The following is a 17,411-nucleotide window of genomic DNA, read 5'->3' as shown; positions in this document are numbered from 1 at the left end:
ATGGTGTCGCCAGGAGGGCTTCGGCTTCCTTGACCACGGGGTGCTCTTCCAGGAAGGACTGCTTGGCGGAGATGGAGTTCACCTTTCCAGGAGCGGGAAGGCCTTGTTTGGACACAGACTGGCTAACCTTGTGAGGAGGGCTTAAAACTAGGTTCGACGGGGACAGGTGAGCAAAGCCCACAGGTAAGTGCTGAATGTGCGGGACTGGGAGATGGGTTGGAAATGGGGGGGACTACGGCCTATAATGGCAAGAAGAAAGGAGGGTCAGGGCACAACAGGGAGGCAAGATCAAATCAGTATCTTAGATGCCTATATACAAATGCGAGAAGTATGTGTAATAAGCAGGAAGAACTGGAATTGCTAACAAATAAATACAACTATGATATCATTGGTATTACAGAAACCTGGTGGGATGGGACGCATGATTGGAATATTGGTATGGAAGGGTACGGCTTGCTCAGGAAGGACAGACAGGGAAAAAAGGGAGGAGGGGTTGCCTTGTATATTAAAAATGTACACACTTGGACTGAAGTGGAGATGAACGTAGGAGATAGCTGTGTAGAGAGTCTCTGGGTTAAGCTAAAAGGGGTAAAAAACGAGGGTGATATCATGCTAGGAGTCTACTACAGGCCACCTAGCCAGGTGGAAGAGGTGGATGAGGCCTTTTTTAAACAATTAACAAAACTATCCAAAGCCCAAGATTTGGTGGTGATGGGGGACTTCAACTATCCAGACATATGTTGGGAAACTAACACAGCGGGGCACAGGCTATCCAATAAGTTTCTGGACTGCATTGGAGACAACTTTCTGTTTCAGAAGGTTGAAAAAGCTACCAGAGGAGAAGCTGTTCTGGATTTGATTTTAACAAATAGGGAGGAACTAGTTGAGAACTTGAAAGTGGAAGACAGTATGGGGGACAGTGATCACGAAATAATAGAGTTCATGATCTTAAGGAAAGGTAGAAGGGAGACCAGCACAATTGAGGTAATGGATTTCAGGAAGGCAGATTTTGATAAGCTCAGAGAACTTGTAGGTAAGGTCCCATGGGAACCAAGACTGAAGGGAAAAACAACTGAGGAGAGTTGGAAGTATTTCAAAGGGACGTTGTTAAGGGCCCAAAAGCAAACAATTCCGCTGTGTAGGAAAGATAGAAAATATGGCAAAAGACCAGCTTGGCTTAACAAAGGGATCTTGCATGATCTCAAAATAAAAAAGGAGTCCTATAAAAAATGGAAACTAGGACAACTAACAAAGGATCAATATAGGCAAGCAACACGGGAATGCAGGGGCAAGATTAGAAAGGCAAAGGCACAAAATGAGATCAAACTAGCTACAGGCATAAAGGGAAACAAGAAGACCTTTTATAAATACATTAAAAGCAAGAGGAAGCCCAAGGACAGGTTAGACCCACTGCTTAATGAGGAGGGAGAAGCAGTAACAGGAAACTTGGAAATGGCGGAGATGCTCAATGACTTCTTTGTTTCGGTCTTCACCGAGAAGTCTGGAGGTGTGCCTAACGTAGTGAATACAAGCAGAGAGAGGGTAAGTTTAGAAGATAGGATACACAAAGAACAAGTTAAAAATCACTTAGGAAAGTTAGATGGCAGCAAGTCACCAGGTCCTGATGAAATGCATCCCAGGATATTCAAGGAGCTGATAGAGGAGGTATCTGAGCCTTTAGCTATGATCTTTGAAAAATCATGGAAGACGGGAGATTCCAGAAGACTGGAAAAGGGCAAATATTGTGCCCATCTATAAAAAGGGGAATAAGAACAACCCAGGAAACTACAGACTGGTCAGTTTAACGTCTGTCCCAGGGAAGATAATGGAGCAGGTAATTAAGGAAATCATATGCAAACACTTGGAAGGTAATAAAGTGATAGGGAATAGCCCGCATGGGTTTGTGAAGAACAAGTCATGCCAAACTAATCTGATAGCTTTCTTTGATAAGATAACGAGCCTTGTAGATAAGGGAGAAGCAGTGGATGTCATATACCTAGGCTTTAGTAAGGCATTTGATACGGTCTCGCATGATATTCTTATTGATAAACAAGGCAAATAAAACTTAGTTAGGGCCACGATAAGGTGGGTGCATAATTGGCTGGATAACCGTAGTCAGAGAGTTGTTGTTAACGGTGCTAAATCCTGCTGGAAAGGGATAACAAGTGGAGTTCCGCAAGGGTCTGTTTTGGGACCCGTACTGTTCAATATCTTCATCAATGATGTAGATATTGGGATAGAGAGTACGCTTATTAAGTTTGCAGATGATACCAAACTGGGTGGGGTTGCAACTTCTTTGGAGGATAGGGACATAATTCAAAATGACCTTAGCAAGTTAGAGAAATGGTCAGAGGTAAACAGGATGAAGTTTAATAAAGAGAAATGCAAAGTGCTCCACTTAGGAAGGAACAATCAGTTCCATACATACAAGATGGGAAGCGACTGTCTAGGAAGGAGCATGGCGGAAAGGGATCTAGGGATCATAGTGGACCACAAGTTGAACATGAGTCAACAGTGTGATGCTGTTGCAAAAAAAGCAAATATGAATCTAGGTTGTATCAACAGGTGTGTTGTAAGCAAAACTCGTGAAGTCATTCTGCCGCTCTACTCTGCACTAGTTAGGCCTCAGCTGGAGTACTGTGTCCAGTTCTGGGCGCCACATTTCAAGAAAGATGTGGAGAAATTAGAAAGGGTACAGAGAAGAGCGACAAGAATGATTAAAGGTCTAGAGAACATGACCTATGAAGCCAGGCTTCATGAACTGGGCTTGTTTAGTTTGAAAAAAAGAAGATTAAGGGGGGACATGATAGCGGTTTTCAAATATCTAAAAGGGTGTCACAAGGAGGAAGGAGAAAATTTGTTCCTCTTGGTTTCTGAGGATAGAACAAGAAGTAATGGGCTTAAAGTGCAGCAAGGGAGGTTTAGATTGGACATTAGGAAAAAATTCCTAACTGTCAGGGTGGTCAAATATTGGAATAAATTGCCAAGGGAGGGGGTGGAATCTCCCTCTCTGGAGATATTTAAGAACAGGTTAGATAGACATCTGTCAGGGATGGTGTAGGTGGAGCTTGGTTCTGCCTTGAGGGCGGGGGGCTGGACTCGATGACCTCTCGAGGTCACTTCCAGTCCTATGATTCTGTGATTCTATGATAACCAGGCTCTACAGCCTGTGGCTTCTGCCAAGCCAGCTGCAAAGGTACGTCCTCAGCACCCTCTCTTAGTGCTTGTCTGGCAGAGAATGAACAGGCTCAGGTGGAGTCCAGTGGCGTTCTGGGACGCTGCCTCAGGAGCTACGATGAACAAGCAGTTCTGGGTCAGAGATCGCTGAAGGTGACAATGTCTGCTGCCTTTTCACAGATGTAGAAGTAACGTTTGTTGCATGGTGCGTCGTTCCAGTTATGTAGGTTTTGTTTGCTCGTCAGAGACGCACAGTCCTCATTATTCAGATAGTTATCCGGCTGGGGACTGTCCCAAAAACTAGAGGGGGAAAAAACAAAACCAAACACGGCTCTCTCAGGGTTTGTCTTTTTCAAAATTGACAGTGCAGGCTTTTCTGCAGCTCAGTGATCCTTCCCCAGAAGGGCCTGCCCCTGCAGCCACAGCCAAGGGAAAGTATGGTCCTATCTCATCCGACAGTGCCAGCATTGTATGGACTTAAAACCCGCTGTCGGTTTGTGCTCATGACACCGACACAGCAGCCTGCCCCATGAGCGACAATGTGCAAAGGTCATCTCAGATAGCTTTGGTACCAGGTGAGCAATCACCATTTTCTGGGTCCAACTCACATGGATTGAAGTTGGATGTCAGGAAAAGTTTTCTAATGGCCAGGAGAGTTAGAACTGGAGCTGCTGACTTAGGAATGTTGTGGACTCCTCCCCACAGAGGTTTCCAAGAACAGGTCAGACAAACTTTTGTCAGGAAAGATTGGCATATACTTCATCCTTGTTCAGTGAGTGCATGTGTGGGTGGACCCTTCCAGCTCTTTGTTTCTGGGTTATATTCCTGTTTCTCCCACTTCACTTGGATTACTCCGGATTTACAGCACCATAACCGAACAGTTTCTGGCCTGTGTCATCCCAATAGATCTGGCTGAAATTCTCTGATCCCCCATCAAAAACCAATTTTTTTAAGATAACCCTTCCACCTATTAGATTTTGGCAACATTTTATATTTTTCAACAGAAAAAAAACCCACCTTCAAAGACAAAAACCAAACTGAGCATCTTTAAATTCCAAATGGGCAAATTTTCATTTCCAAATGTTCACTCAATTTTCCATAAAAATAATCCAATGAAATCATGTTGCTTGACATTTTTAATGGAACTAATTTGGGATTTTACAGCCAGTCCTAGCCTCCCTCCAGCCTGCATTTGGGCTTGGGAGCAGCTGTGTCCGGTTCTGGCATCCACGGGCAGGAGAAGGATCCGAAAAGAGGCACCAGAAAGATAAACTGAATAGACTGATCTCCCAACAAAGAAAAGGCTGAGAGGTGACTTGGTCAGTTGGTAAGTGCCTACATGGACTTCAAATATCATCTGATAATGGGCCCTTCAGAATAGGGAGCAGAGGTCGAACACGATCAAATGTCAGGAAGTTGGAATTCAGCAAGTGCGGACTGGAAATAAGGCACACCTTTATCAGAGAGGGGAATTAACCCCGGGACAATTTACCAAAGCTCATTGTGAATTCTCCATCATTGACCATTTTTAAAATCAAGATTCAAGGACTTTCTAAAAGATCTGCTGTTATTCAAACAGGATTTGTCCTGGGACAGTTCTCTGGCCGGTGTTATACAGGTCAGACCACATGATCATGTCTGGTGGAGGGGGGGGCAGGAGGAAGAGAGGGGGACTTGTTAACCTGTTTGTCCCCCACTTGGTACATCAATGCATGTTCCCTCTTGTTCCCCTCCAATGTTTCTTACCAAGCTGCTGAGTGTTCACACTTACCTCTCCATCGGGTTTAGAGTGGCACCATCCACCCACGTCCATAAGGCTTCTTGTTTTGCGTCCGTCAGGCCAATCCAGTATTCCACCCAATTTTGCTTCTTAGCGAGAAAGTCCTGGGGAAGATTGCAGTCGGCACAGCCCACTCAGAGAGACGTCCATGGTTCCACGGGGCAGCTCCACTCTGCTCTCAGCTGCAAATTGCACCTGTCCCCTGACCTGCCCAAACTGGGCCCTTCCCTCAAAACGCCCACTGCCATCAGGGGCAAAAGATCCCAGCCGGCCCGGGCAATGTGAGGTAGGAGGTGTCCTTTGTGGTAAGGGAGCTCCCTGCATTTGGTTCCCAGAGATTTTAGCCCCATTGTAAGTAAGAAAGAAGTTGTTATGGGACAGGAGGGATTGTGGAAGTGAGAACTAGCTCCTCTGTTGCAGGGGGTCTTAACCTGGGGGTCATGACCCCCCCGCCCTTCCCATTTCCACCAGCCTGGGAAAGGGTGTGAGCGTGGGGGTTCCTGCTACGGACAAGGCCAAGCCTTGCACCAGCAACGGCCTCCGGCTGCCTCACTTCTCAGGCCACCGAGCTGCTCAGGCGTGGCCTGGTGCTGGAACGTGCCCTCCCTCCGTCCCTATGGGGCCTGCACTGGGGGGCCTTGTTAGAGCAGCTCACCCCCGACGGGACCCCACAAAGCAGAGCCGGGGGAGCCCGGCCTCGTCCCTTCCTTCAGCACTAGGGCCAGGTGAACAATGCAGTTGGGATTTGGGGCCTACAGGAAAACCTCCTCCCCATAGGTCTGCAGATTGATGGGGCTTCTAATCCCCCCTTTGGGGCCATTCCATGCCTTCTAGCAGTGGGCCTGTGAGGCCGTGGCCCCTGCACTGCACAAGGCAGAATGGCCAACGGGGGCCCCTGCATTTGGGGGAGGGAGATTGGGGCTGGAAGTGGCTTAACCCCTTGCCCCCCCAGCCCCCCATAGAGGCAGTGGGAGGGAACAATCCTGCTCCAGCTGCAGCAGCTTCCGGGAGACAGTGGCTGCAGCACGTGCTCCTAAGCTCATGGGCAGGAGCTAAGGGACACGCAAGCCCTGTGCTAAGGGTCGGGGAAATGCCCGAGGCCAGAGCCATCGATAGGGATCCTCGGCACTTCCTCAAAAATCCGGCCCAGCGTGGGCTCGCGAAGAGGCACAAGCCCCCTCCCGTCCCCCCGTGGATGCTCCACAGTAGTAAGCAACTCGTGTCACCTGCTCCTCCCGATCCACGATGACCACGAGATCAGCCTTTTCCTTCTGGCACTCCTTCCTGCTCTGGTTCCATGACTGAGCCGTCTGAGAGAAGAAATAGCAGCTCCTGTTGTTTGAAATCCATTGGTAGGGGCAGAAGGAGCAGCTGACGTCTGCGGAGGGAGGAGAGGAAAGAGAGAAACTCAGCCAAGTTGGGCTCAGAACAGGAGGCGGCTTGAGAGCAACCAGCATCTGAGCTGGGCCCTGGTGCCCGTCCCTGTGGTTAGGGAGCTTCCCTCTCAGCTCTGGGCCTGTGCCCAGGACAGCAGGAGAACATGCCCTTCATGGCTGCAGTAGGCAGCAGCAGCGTATCCCCCGTCCCTGCAGGCCCATCAGAACAGGGGCGCACCAGCCGCCATCTTAACTAGGGTTGCCAGATGGTTTAACCAAAAATACTGACCCCCCCCCCCTCCCAAAAAAAACCCACGGTGGAAAAAATTCTGTTGAGGGGGAAAAAAAAGGGAGAGACCAAAGTTGTTGAGCAAAAAATAGTTATTAAGCAAAATATTAAAAAAAAAAAAAGCATGGCCCCTTTAAGAAATGCTTTTGAGGCTGTTTGGCCCTAACAGGCTACCCGTGGTCATCTGCCCTCTTGTCTCCCTGCTCCGGGCCAGACAGCTCCTCTGCGGAACCAGCTAAGCACTCAGGATTTTCGCCTCCTGGTCGGGAAAAAATCAGAAAGTCCCGGACATTTGAGGTGTCTGGTATTTTCTGAATTTTTTTACCAGACGGGGCGAAAATACCGGACTGTCCAGGTCAATACCGGACACCTGGCAACCCTAATCTTAACCCATTTCCCTGCACAGGGCTTCCATTTCGCCCGCTGTGAATGGGGCCCGGAGCCCCGTACTCACTGCGGGGCTCTGAGGTGTTGGAGGCTGGGGCCGCCGGGGCGCAGATCTTTGTGTCCAGCGCCCACTTCAGTAACTGGGAGAATCTCCCCTCCGCTTGCTCCGTTTTGCTCTTGGCTTGCTTGGAATCCTCTGAAAGCTGCTTGTGGCCAGCCAGGAGCTGGGAATCTAGCGGAGGGAGAAAATTTGCACACGTGTTTGAATGGGGCGGCCCAGGGTCGGTTGCGCTGTTTATAGGAAAGCTGGATCCACTGGGCCTCAATCCGCGGCAGTGGTTGGTGGCATGTCGGGTGCTGGGTCTCGTTGCTGCAGGGGGATCAGGGGAGCAGTGGGGGGGGCTAAGGCAGCGTTGTGCCCCAGAAGCGGCCGGCAGCAGGCCCAGTTCCTAGGTGGGGGGGAGCACACACTGCCCCTACCCCTCACACTAGTTCCCGACTCCCATTGCCTGGGAACCTGCTGCCGGCTGCTTCTGGGGCGCAGCAGGGTCTGCGGTGCCAGGAGAGGCAGGAAGCTGCCGTAGCCCCCATGCTGCCCAGAAGCCACGCAAGGTCAGCCCCTCCTGCCCTAGCCCTGACCCCCCCCAAAGCCGGAGCCTCCTCCTGCACCCCATCCTCAGCCCCACCCCAGAGCCCACACACTAGTCACGTTATGTTGGGTTGCAGCATCAACGATTTTCCTCAACCGGGTCATGAGAAAAACAGCTGGAAAGCCGCTGATCCCCTGGCCTTTCAGCAGGAGGTGGCTGGGGTCTGCAGGGTCTGTGTGAACAGCAGGGGGGAGTGAGGCTGAGTTAGGGGAGTTAGTTGTTGAGGGAGCAGCCTTGCTGCCTCCGAGCTCCAGCCATCCAGTTTTTCTGTTGCATTAAACTATTTTTTTTTGATGCAACAGACCCTCCAGCCCAAGGGATTTGAGGTGCCCATCCCTAGGTGCCCACTAGCAGACAGGAGAGTAACTAGGGATAAAATTGGAGGGGAGGAGAGGAGAAGTTAAGGGAAGCATTTGCTGGAGGTAGAGCTCTTCCTAGGACAGGAGAAAAAAAAACAGCAAGCAAATCTGGTAGCACTTTATAAAGTCTGGTAGCACTTTATAGACTAACAAAACATGTAGAAGCAAAATGAAGGACAATGTAGCACTTTAAAGACTAACAAGATGGTTTATTAGATGATGAGCTTTTGTGGGCCAGACCCACTTCCTCAGGTTTGATCTGAGGAAGTGGGTCTGGCCCACGAAAGCTCATCATCTAATAAACCATCTTGTTAGTCTTTAAAGTGCTACATAGTCCTGCATTTTGCTTCAGCTACCCCAGACTAACACGGCTACATCTCTATCACTATAAAACATGTAGATGGTGTCATGAGCTTTCGTGGGCACAGCCCAGGTCTTCAGATGCCCGGAGTTATGATTAGAGGATAAGGAAACTCGAAATAAATAGGAGAAGGGAAGGGGGGAGGGAAAAGAAAGCTATTCTGTCACCCACCCCCCTACCTCTATGCATAAAGTATCAGGAGAAAGGGTGCTAAACCTGAGTAGATAAAGATCAAAGTCAGTGGATGGATAAGGCAGGAAGGATACCATTCAGAAAGTAGTTAGCACCTTCATTGATAAAAGTTCCACCCCCCCCCCATATCTTGATTAAGTCCATAATTAATTGAATTGAATTTGCATATGTATTGTAATTCCAAGCTTTCTCTGTGGATTTGGCTTGAGGAACTGGCCTGTGACAGGACAAGAGGTTCATCTACAGCAGAGTGGCCATGCTTTCCAAGTCAGAAAGTGTCGTATAACTATTCCACCACCCAAAAGCTGCCACCACATGTGTCATGTCGAGTCACCCCCTGCCAGATTTTGACACAATAGCTTTGTGTGTGTGTGTGTGTGTGTGTGTGTGTGCGCGCACACGCAGGGAAAAGCATTGTTCTCTGCGTTTGACAGAACCCCCCCCCCCCCAAACCACCGTCCTTTCCGTCAAAAGTACTTACACGGGATACTCAGGAAAATGAGCGACCCTAGCAAGAGCACGCAGAGAATCACCACTATCAATAGCCAAATGCTTGGAGTTCTCTTCAGGGCAGGAGACTTTGATTCTGGGGGTCCAGGAAGAAAGGAAAAAGAAGAAATGTCTGGGTGTGTTTGGGACACAACTTAGTCTGCTGCAGATGGAAGAAGGTCATAGGTTGGGTCCTCAGCTAGCACAGCTCACAGCACCGCACCCTCCAGCAGCATCCGCGGAGCTACGTTAGTTTACACCAGCTGGTCCTTAGTAGGGATGTTAAATTTCAATTAATTGACTAATCGAATGGTCGATGCAATTTGCATCGACTATTCGATTAGTCAATAAAGGCGCTGCCGCCCCCAGGGCTGTTGCTACACTTCAAAGGTGAAAGGGCTGCGGGGAGCATGAGGCCAGTGGGGCAGTACCCCACTGACTCCGTGCTCTCTGCGGCTGTTCAAAGCGGCAGCGCCGTGTGGAGCCTGGGGCCAGCTGGGGACCCCCACACTGACCCTGGGCTGCACACAGCACTGCTGCTTTGAAGCACCCCTTTTTCTCTCCCCCTCCTTGCTGCCTCTTTCTGATAGGCTACGTCTAGACTACCGGCTTCTTTCGGAAGAAGCTTTTTTCGGAAGAGATCTTCCGAAAAAAGTCTTCCGAAAGAGTGTGTCCACACTGCAGAAGTGCATTGAAAAAGCGATCTGCTTTTTCGAAAGAGAGCATCCAGGCTAAGCGGACGCTGTCTCGCATGTAAGCTGTGATTGCTGTGGACGAAATGGCCATCAGAGCACCTGTGCTTTTTCCTCATTCCTCTTCTTCCCCGTCCACATTCCTCTTCTTCCCCTCATTCCTCATCCCTCTTCCCCGTCCACACACGCCTTTTTGTGAAAGAACTCTTCCTTCCCAACTGGGAAGCATCTATCAGGGTCTCTCCGTGGCTGACTCTTACCTGCTTTCTTCACATCGGTTTGTTGAGCTCTAGGAGGAAATTTCAGATCTGCGTAGATGACGTCCAGATCCATTTTCCCTTTTCCTCACTGAGCTGGGTTTCAGTTTCCTTCTCCCACTGGGCCCCTGGCAAACACCATCTATCCCTCCAGAGCAAACAGCGAGCTACGGTCAAGGTAAGAGATGCTGTTAAAGAGCTGGGGTTGATTACTGAATAATAAGACCAACAACGGAAGCCACTGATCTCCAGGCCAAGGGACATATCAGGAAGGGTTTTCTGAGTCTAGGAACAGGCCAGCAGATGGACAAAGCCAAGAGACCCCCAAGAAGTTTGAGTGTGGGAGACACTAGAAGCAAAGTAAGATCAACCCTGTGTGAAAGTAGAAAGAATTATGTTGTAAAAGAAAGATGAATTATACTCAGTTGAAAGAATACTGTTTGTCTTTGAACAGGAAAGAGATGATTATGTTTGTAGGTATGCAGATCAGAATGAAGCCAGGTGAGCCTGGGATAACAGGAAAAGGAACATTAGGGCTACGTCTAGAGTGGCACGATTTTCCGCAAATGCTTTTAATGGAAAAGTTTTTCCATTAAAAGCATTTGCAAAAAAGCGCGTCTAGATTGGCACGGACGCTTTTGCGCAAAAGCACTTTTTGCAGAAAAGTGTCCGGGTCAATCTAGATGCAATTTTGCGCAAGAAATCCCCGATCGCCATTTTCGCCATCGGGGCTTTTTTACGCAAAACAGTTTTTAGCTGTCTACACTGGCATTTGCGCAAGAGGGCTTTTTCCCGAGCGGGAGCAGCATAGTATTTGCACAAGAACACTGACAATCTTACATTAGATCGTCAGTGTTCTTGCGTAAATTCAAGCAGCCAGTGTAGACAGCTGGCAAGTTTTTCCGCAAAAGCGGCTGCTTTTGTGGAAAAACTTGCCAGTCTAGATGCAGCCTAGGTGTTTGGTAGAAAGTAATTGAGGTAGCTAGAAAGATATGGACAGGAGATTGCTTGTGCTTGATGTGGACATGAAGATACTTGATTAGTCTCATACTAATCATGTGGGCTGTGTGTAGACTGGCATGATTTTGCGGAAATACTTTTAATAGAAAAGTTTTTCCATTAAAAGTATTTCCGCAAAAGTGCGTCTAGATTGGCACGGATGCTTTTGCGCAAAAAGTGCTTTAGTGCAAAAGCATCCGTGGCCAATCTAGACGCGATTTTGCACAAGAAAGCCCCAATCGCCATTTTAGCCATCGGGGCTTTTTTGTGCAAAACAGTTCTTCTCTGTCTACCTTGGCCCTCTTGCGCAAGTATTCTTGCACAAAAGGGCTTTTTTCCAAACGGGAGCGTGAAAGTATTTGCGCAAGAAGCACTGATTTTGTACATTACAAAGTCAGTGCTCTTGCACAAATTCAAGCGGCCAGTGTAGACAGCTGGCAAGTTTTTGTGCAAAAGCAGCTGCTTTTGTGCAAAATCTTGCCAGTCTAGATGCACCCGTGAAGTTTTGCCACCTTTTAATCTTGTTAAGTTGGCTTTCTTTTGACTGTATAAATCAAAGGGGTTTGAGCCTTGCATGACACTCACATTTTCTGGGTGTATTAGCCGAGCGGCTTTGCTAATAAACAGAGAGGTCTGACAAATCTGTGAGTCCTGTCTGACTGACACCTGTCGGGGAGTCACCGGGCCTTGCACCCCCCCACTGCAATCAAGTGTGAGACTCAGCCGGCAGGTAGAACAAAAGGTTTATTTGTTGACAGGGACACAGCGTAGCACAGACTTGTTAACTCAGGAACCAGAAGCAATCAGTCCAATCCCACTTGGGGGGGGGGGCTGAACCCCCATCCTGCATCCAAAGCCAGCCAAGACTCCCCTGCCCACCCAGCAGCCAGTCCCAGCCCTGCCTTCTCTCTTGTCCAGCTTCCAGGGCAAAAGGTCTCACTTGATCGCATTTCCTACCTAGGCTCAGGTTTCAAGAGAGCCCGAGCCATTGTGTAGGTGCTGGGCTAGGCAGCCTGGGGCAGCCTCCCCTCAGTGAGAGCCACCCCCAGCATTCCCATCCCAGCTGGACACCAGTGCAGTGCCCAGGGAAACTGAGGCACGCACCCAGCGTTACAACGGAACAGGACAGGAGAGGAGGAATCACATGCACCATAACAAAGCGAACAGAGTGAATACAACCCCCGCTGTGTCACAACCCCCCTAGCGGCTCCTTTCAGCACCTCTCTGACACTAAATCTTACCTTGTACACGCAGCTGGGTTATCTATCCTGCAGAGTGTCCACCGGGGGCAGCCGCACCACCAAGGGCATGGCCAGTAGGGTTGGGGCTCTGCCATCTACCCTGCCAGCACATCAAGTATGTAGCCCCCCGACCCAAACCCTTTCCCTCCCCCTCCCGGCTCTTGGCCGCAGTGCTGGGGGCAGGAGACAGGCCCCTGGCAGCTGGGGGTGGGGGAGAGAAAACACCCCTGGCAGCTGGGGGGGAAGGGAGGAAAAAGCCTGGGCTAGATGGGATCCTCTGCCTTGAACCCCTCTTCACTCCCCCACTCGTAAGCTTGCATCCCCACCCCCATGCTCTTGTACAGCCTCCCCACATCCCCAAGACCCTGCCCTGACTCCTGCACTCCCCCGCCCCACTGCCAGCCCCCTGCCTTGAAGGACCTGGGCAACGCTGGGTAAATCCGCTAGTTTATGACATGTAAAAGGTTGTCAGTGATCAGTCAGTCTCCCTGTCCACTGAGGGCTGGAGAAGAAAGAAGCGACTGAAGTTTGCAGCAAGGGAGTCTTAGGTTGACAGGGTAACCAAGCCCCAGGACAGGTTACCTAGGGAGGTGGTGAATCCCCATCGCTGGAGGTTTCAAAGGACAGGTTGGACAGACACCTGTCAGGGAGGGAGTAGGTTGACTTGGTCCTGCCTCAGATTAGAGGCCTGGACCAGATACCTTGCGAGGTTCCTTCCAGCCTGATATTTCTAGCATTATGAAATAGCCTGCATCAGCCAGGACCAGAGGGGGTTCAGTGATTGAGTCATTCAAGGCAAGGAGGAAAGAAACGCTTTGACTGCCAGTTTCCCTCTGCTCAGGAAACCCCACACCAGCCGGGGTCAGCCAAGCATGGTGGAAGTTGCAGTAACAACGGATTGTGTTGTGGGCTCCCTATAGGTTGTTTCCACAGGCCCGGCAAGGTGAATTCTTCTCTCAAGAGAAAGCTGTTGGGCCAGTTTCTACAGGCCCTTACTGAGGGAAAGCCGGAGCATTTCTGACTCTTTGGAAAAGTGAAACCTTCCCTGGTCCAAAGCCCAGCTCGGCGCTGGCGTGGTTGGAAGTTTTCACCTCAGTTTTGTACATTTTCTTCATTGGGAACTAAAATATGGCACTTCCCCTCCCCTACACACATGCAGTGCAGTCAGGAGCCTCTCAGCCACGCCTGTCTCAGTGCCTCTTCATCCTGTTCTTCCAGCCCTGGGCTCCCCACAGACAGACAGCTCAGTCCCGGCACCTCAGGCCTGCAGTGTAACAGCCCCCGCTCTTCCAGGTCCCTGTACAGCTCTGCCCATGCACATCATACCTGACTTTGCTATTCCAGAATTGACCCCTCCCCAACAGGACCTCAACCCTGACCCACAGAGAACATGAGAACAGCCATACTGGGTCAGAGCAAAGGTCCATCTCATGCAGTATCCTGTCTGCCGACAGTGGCCAATACCAGATGCCCCAGAGGGAGGGAACACAAAATGTGATCCCTCTCCTGTCACCCATTTACAGACAAACAGAGGCTAGGGACACTATTCCTACCCATCCTGGCTAATGGCCACTGATGGACCTAATCTCCTTGAAGCTATCTAGCTATTTTTTGAACCCTGTTAAAGTCCTAGTCTTCACCACATCCTCTGGCAAGGAGTTCCACAGGTTGACTGTGTGCGGCGTGAAGAAAAACTTCTTTTTGTTTGTTTTATACCTGCTGCCTATTAAAGCTTACATGAAATACAACCCGAGACTTGTTCAGTTTTGCTCATGGGAATCTGTAGAAGTCTGGCTGTCATGAAGAGGTGCTACCAAGGGGAGGTTGGGAGACCAGGGGCCTGCACATAGGTTATATGCACCTGGCTGTGGCATCTCATTGATCCTGGAGGCTCCACCAAGGCTGGTGCGCACAGGCGCAACATGGGACGCTGTTCCGTGCATGGTGCACTTATAGAGAAGTCAAATGAGTAACTACTCTTGCCGCATGGCTGCAACATGACATGACTTCTTAGGATACAGACGGAGAACAGACAAGAACCCCAAAACAGAGAGAGAGAAAGCAGGCTGCTCCTGCCAACAGAGGTACAACTCACCCCTCCTTCCTATGGTTTGGGCTGTCGGCAGACTGCCTGCTGCATGTCCAGGACGCATGGTTTTCTACAGAGCCCCATGCGGACAGTGGCTGAGCTCCCTGGACGCTGGCTCCACCACCCAATCTGTAAAACACTGCCAGTCCGCCACACGCATGCCCCCCGCCCTGCCCGACACAGCACGGCTTGACAAGCATGCTGCGGAGTGAATAGATGCTTCCTCCCCTTTAACTATGAAACCGGTGATAAAGATGGGCCATGGACCACACTTGGAGGACCTCTGAGTGTGGTCAATTGCCACAAAGGCTTGCGATAAAAGCCCGGGGCCCCGACGGAAGACTCCTTGTGAGGACGTTACAGGTCCCTCAATAATCATAACTTGGGCCCCCTATCGGCCCCTCCCACCCATGATCCGGCTTCACCTCAAGCTGGGTAAGTCACGCGTCCATCTCCCAGCCTAACTCAGATCCCCTGTCGCTATGGGTCCAACGCCCACCTTAGACCACCCTCCCATGCCAACTGCACAGCACAGGCAGCCATCTTTCCTGCCTGAGGGGAGCTACCCCAGAATCAACCTCCCCAGCTGAGGTGCCAAGCTAAGAAAGGGTTTAAAAGAGGGAATGAGGAGGGGGAGGGGGAGGGGGAGGGGGGGAGATGGGATGTTAAAATGGTTAACCTGTTTTAACCTTGCTCCTACCACCAGTCCAGCCATGGCTGTGAGGTCCCACCACAGCCGTACGATCCCACTGCCTGGGGATCCACCCCCACCCGAGTTAACTGGTAAACTGGTGACCATACCAGTAATCCCCATGCTTACCAGTATGCTAACCGGTTAACCATTTAACATCCCTCGTATGGAGGTGGATGGTTTGGTGGAGGCAGTGTTGTCTAGTGATGACAGCAGAGGACCGGGAAGCAGGATTTGGGAATCTCTTCCCAGCTCGTTTAGTGAGCTGTCTAGGGTCAGAGTGCTCATGTAAAACAGGCCGCCTGGGCTCCAGCGCAGCTCCGGGAGGAAGCCTGGCCATGCCTTAGAGCTATTCCGGCTGGTTCTGCAACCCGGTGTGACCCAACCCTCTTCCATCCTTGCATGTGCCCAACCCCCGATCCCAGCCCGAAGAAGCCTCTCGAACATCATTCGGACCAGGACGTGCCCGGCTGGGATTCAGCTCTGCTTTTTAACGGTTGCACCTGACAGCCAGCACCTCAGGAGGAAGCGTCCCGCTCTCTGTGCCCAGCGAACCCCAGCACTTACTCCGCAATAGGTCCTCCTGCCTCCTGATGTGGTAACGAGAACTCATCTGAGCTAGCTCCTGGCAAGGGTCGGCCAGTCACCCCAGAATGTAGCCTCCTGCTCCCCGAGCAGCAGCATTGCCACCAGCTGCGGGGAGGGCTGAAAACAGGACTTCTTATTTCTTCTTTGGCTGCACGCTTCCCCTTTTCAGGTGGTGAATTACTGATGTGGGGAAACCCTTGAATAACGGTCTGTCAGGCAGCCCAGGGCTCTGGGACACAAGCACCGAATCCCCAGAGACTGAGATGGTCACGCAGCAGGTCCATCCGCTACCCATCCCATCAGACCCGTTCGGATGGTCCCCACCCCTGTCATTCATCCCCCCACTCCCTTATCCCAGAACCCATCTGAGCTCACTGCACGGAACGTTTTCTTACAGCGTAGCCTCAGTGTCTCGGGTCTGAATTGCAGAATGAGAAGTGACTGTCTAGGAAAGCGTCCTGCTGAAAGGGAACAAGGGGCCATAGGGCAACACAAGCTAAACATGAGTCAACAGTGTGACGCTGTGGCAAAAAAAGCAAACGTGATTCTGGGAGGCATTCACAGGAGTGTTGTGAGCAAGACACGAGGAGTCATTCTTCCGCTCTGCTCTGCGCTGATTAGGCCTCAGTTGGAGTGTTGTGTCCAGTGCTGGGCACCACATTTCAAGAAAGATGCGGAGAAACTGGAGAAGGTCCAGAGAAGAGCGACACAAATGATGAAAGGTCTAGAAACATGAGCTATGAGGGAAGGTTGAAAGAATTGGGTTTGTTTCGTTTAGAAAAGAGAAGACAGAGGGACATGAGAGCAGCTTTCAAGTATCTAAAAGGATGTGTCAGGGAAGAAGGAGAAAAATTGTTCTCCTTGGCCTCTGATGATAGGATAGGAAGCAATAGGCTTAAATTGCAGCAATAGGTTGGACATGAGGAAAAACTTCCTATCAGGATGGTGAAACACTGGAATAAATTGCCTGGAAAGAGGTGTGTGTGTGGGGGTGGGGAGTTGTGGAATCTCCATCCCTGGAGATATTTAAAGGCAGGTTGGACAGACACTTGTCAGGGATGGTCTAGACGGTATTGGGTCCTGCCGTGAGGGCAGGGGCCTGGACTCCATGGCCTCTCGAGGTCTCTTCCAGTTCTATGATCTCTGAATTGCTACTACTCTTACTTCTAGCTCCTTCTATTGCACGGCAGCAGGTGTAGGAACAGAGCGAGGGCTCCACATCAGTGTGGCCGTTAGAGAAGATACTGGCCACACGTGGATTCTTGACCAGCCGAGAGCAAGTGGCTGGTAACACGTTCTGCTCTAGCACACGCTGACAGTGGCGTTGCTCATTTGGTTATTTGTCAGCTACTAGACTATCAGAAGCGAGCTGGAATCCAGGCAGACACATGCACTTGGCAGCCACAAGAGGATAATGCTGGCTGGCTGGCAATCCCCTTCGCGTGCAGGTGGGGAAGGAAGGAGAGCATAGTGAAATTTTGACCAGCTCGGGGGCTGCTCTGAGCTGCTGAGAGACCTTCCCCCACAGCTCTTGCCAAAGTCCCTGTCACAGAGACAGACGGGTTCATGGCCCAGAAAGTGGATGTAACCCAGTGTTTCTCAAAAAGTGCTTTTGTGGAAAAGCGTCCGTGCCAATTTAGATGCTCTTTTCTGAAAATGCTTTTAACGGAAAACTCTTTCCGTTAAAAGCATTTCTGGAAAATCACGCCGGTCTAGACACAGCCCACGTGTGGTTCACTGTTCCATGCAGTGGCACCTAAACCCCAGCAACAGATCAGACCAAGAGACCTCTGC

At 50.5% G+C, this 17,411-nt stretch overlaps 1 protein-coding gene across 3 annotated transcripts; it reads right to left on the bottom strand.

Annotated features, from left to right (window-relative positions):
• Nucleotides 1-2,275: 2,275 nt before the first annotated feature.
• On the bottom strand, nt 2,276-15,908 carry LOC112546453 (CD209 antigen-like protein C). Of its 3 annotated transcripts, XM_089775046.1 has the most exons (8): nt 15,597-15,900; nt 14,345-14,467; nt 10,013-10,176; nt 9,053-9,157; nt 7,077-7,241; nt 6,184-6,335; nt 4,949-5,061; nt 2,780-3,477 (listed from the first exon to the last, which is right to left on the bottom strand). In XM_089775046.1, the coding sequence occupies exons 3-8, from the start codon at nt 10,083-10,085 to the stop codon at nt 3,315-3,317; spliced, it is 771 nt and encodes a 256-aa protein (XP_089631172.1). In that variant the 5' UTR covers nt 10,086-10,176; nt 14,345-14,467; nt 15,597-15,900; the 3' UTR covers nt 2,780-3,314. The 3 variants fall into 3 exon arrangements, with proteins under 3 accessions (XP_075759110.2, XP_089631172.1, XP_075759108.2); XM_075902993.2 differs by lacking the exon at nt 14,345-14,467 and having other exon boundaries at nt 15,597-15,899; XM_075902995.2 differs by lacking the exons at nt 9,053-9,157; nt 10,013-10,176; nt 14,345-14,467 and having other exon boundaries at nt 2,276-3,477; nt 15,597-15,908.
• Between the last annotated feature and the right edge of the window lie 1,503 nt (nt 15,909-17,411).

Source organism: Pelodiscus sinensis, chromosome 32 (genome assembly GCF_052426305.1).
Source record: "Pelodiscus sinensis isolate ZL-2025 chromosome 32, ASM5242630v1, whole genome shotgun sequence".
Classification (NCBI taxonomy): domain Eukaryota; kingdom Metazoa; phylum Chordata; order Testudines; family Trionychidae; genus Pelodiscus; species Pelodiscus sinensis.
This window is presented reverse-complemented; position numbering and strand designations above follow the sequence as displayed.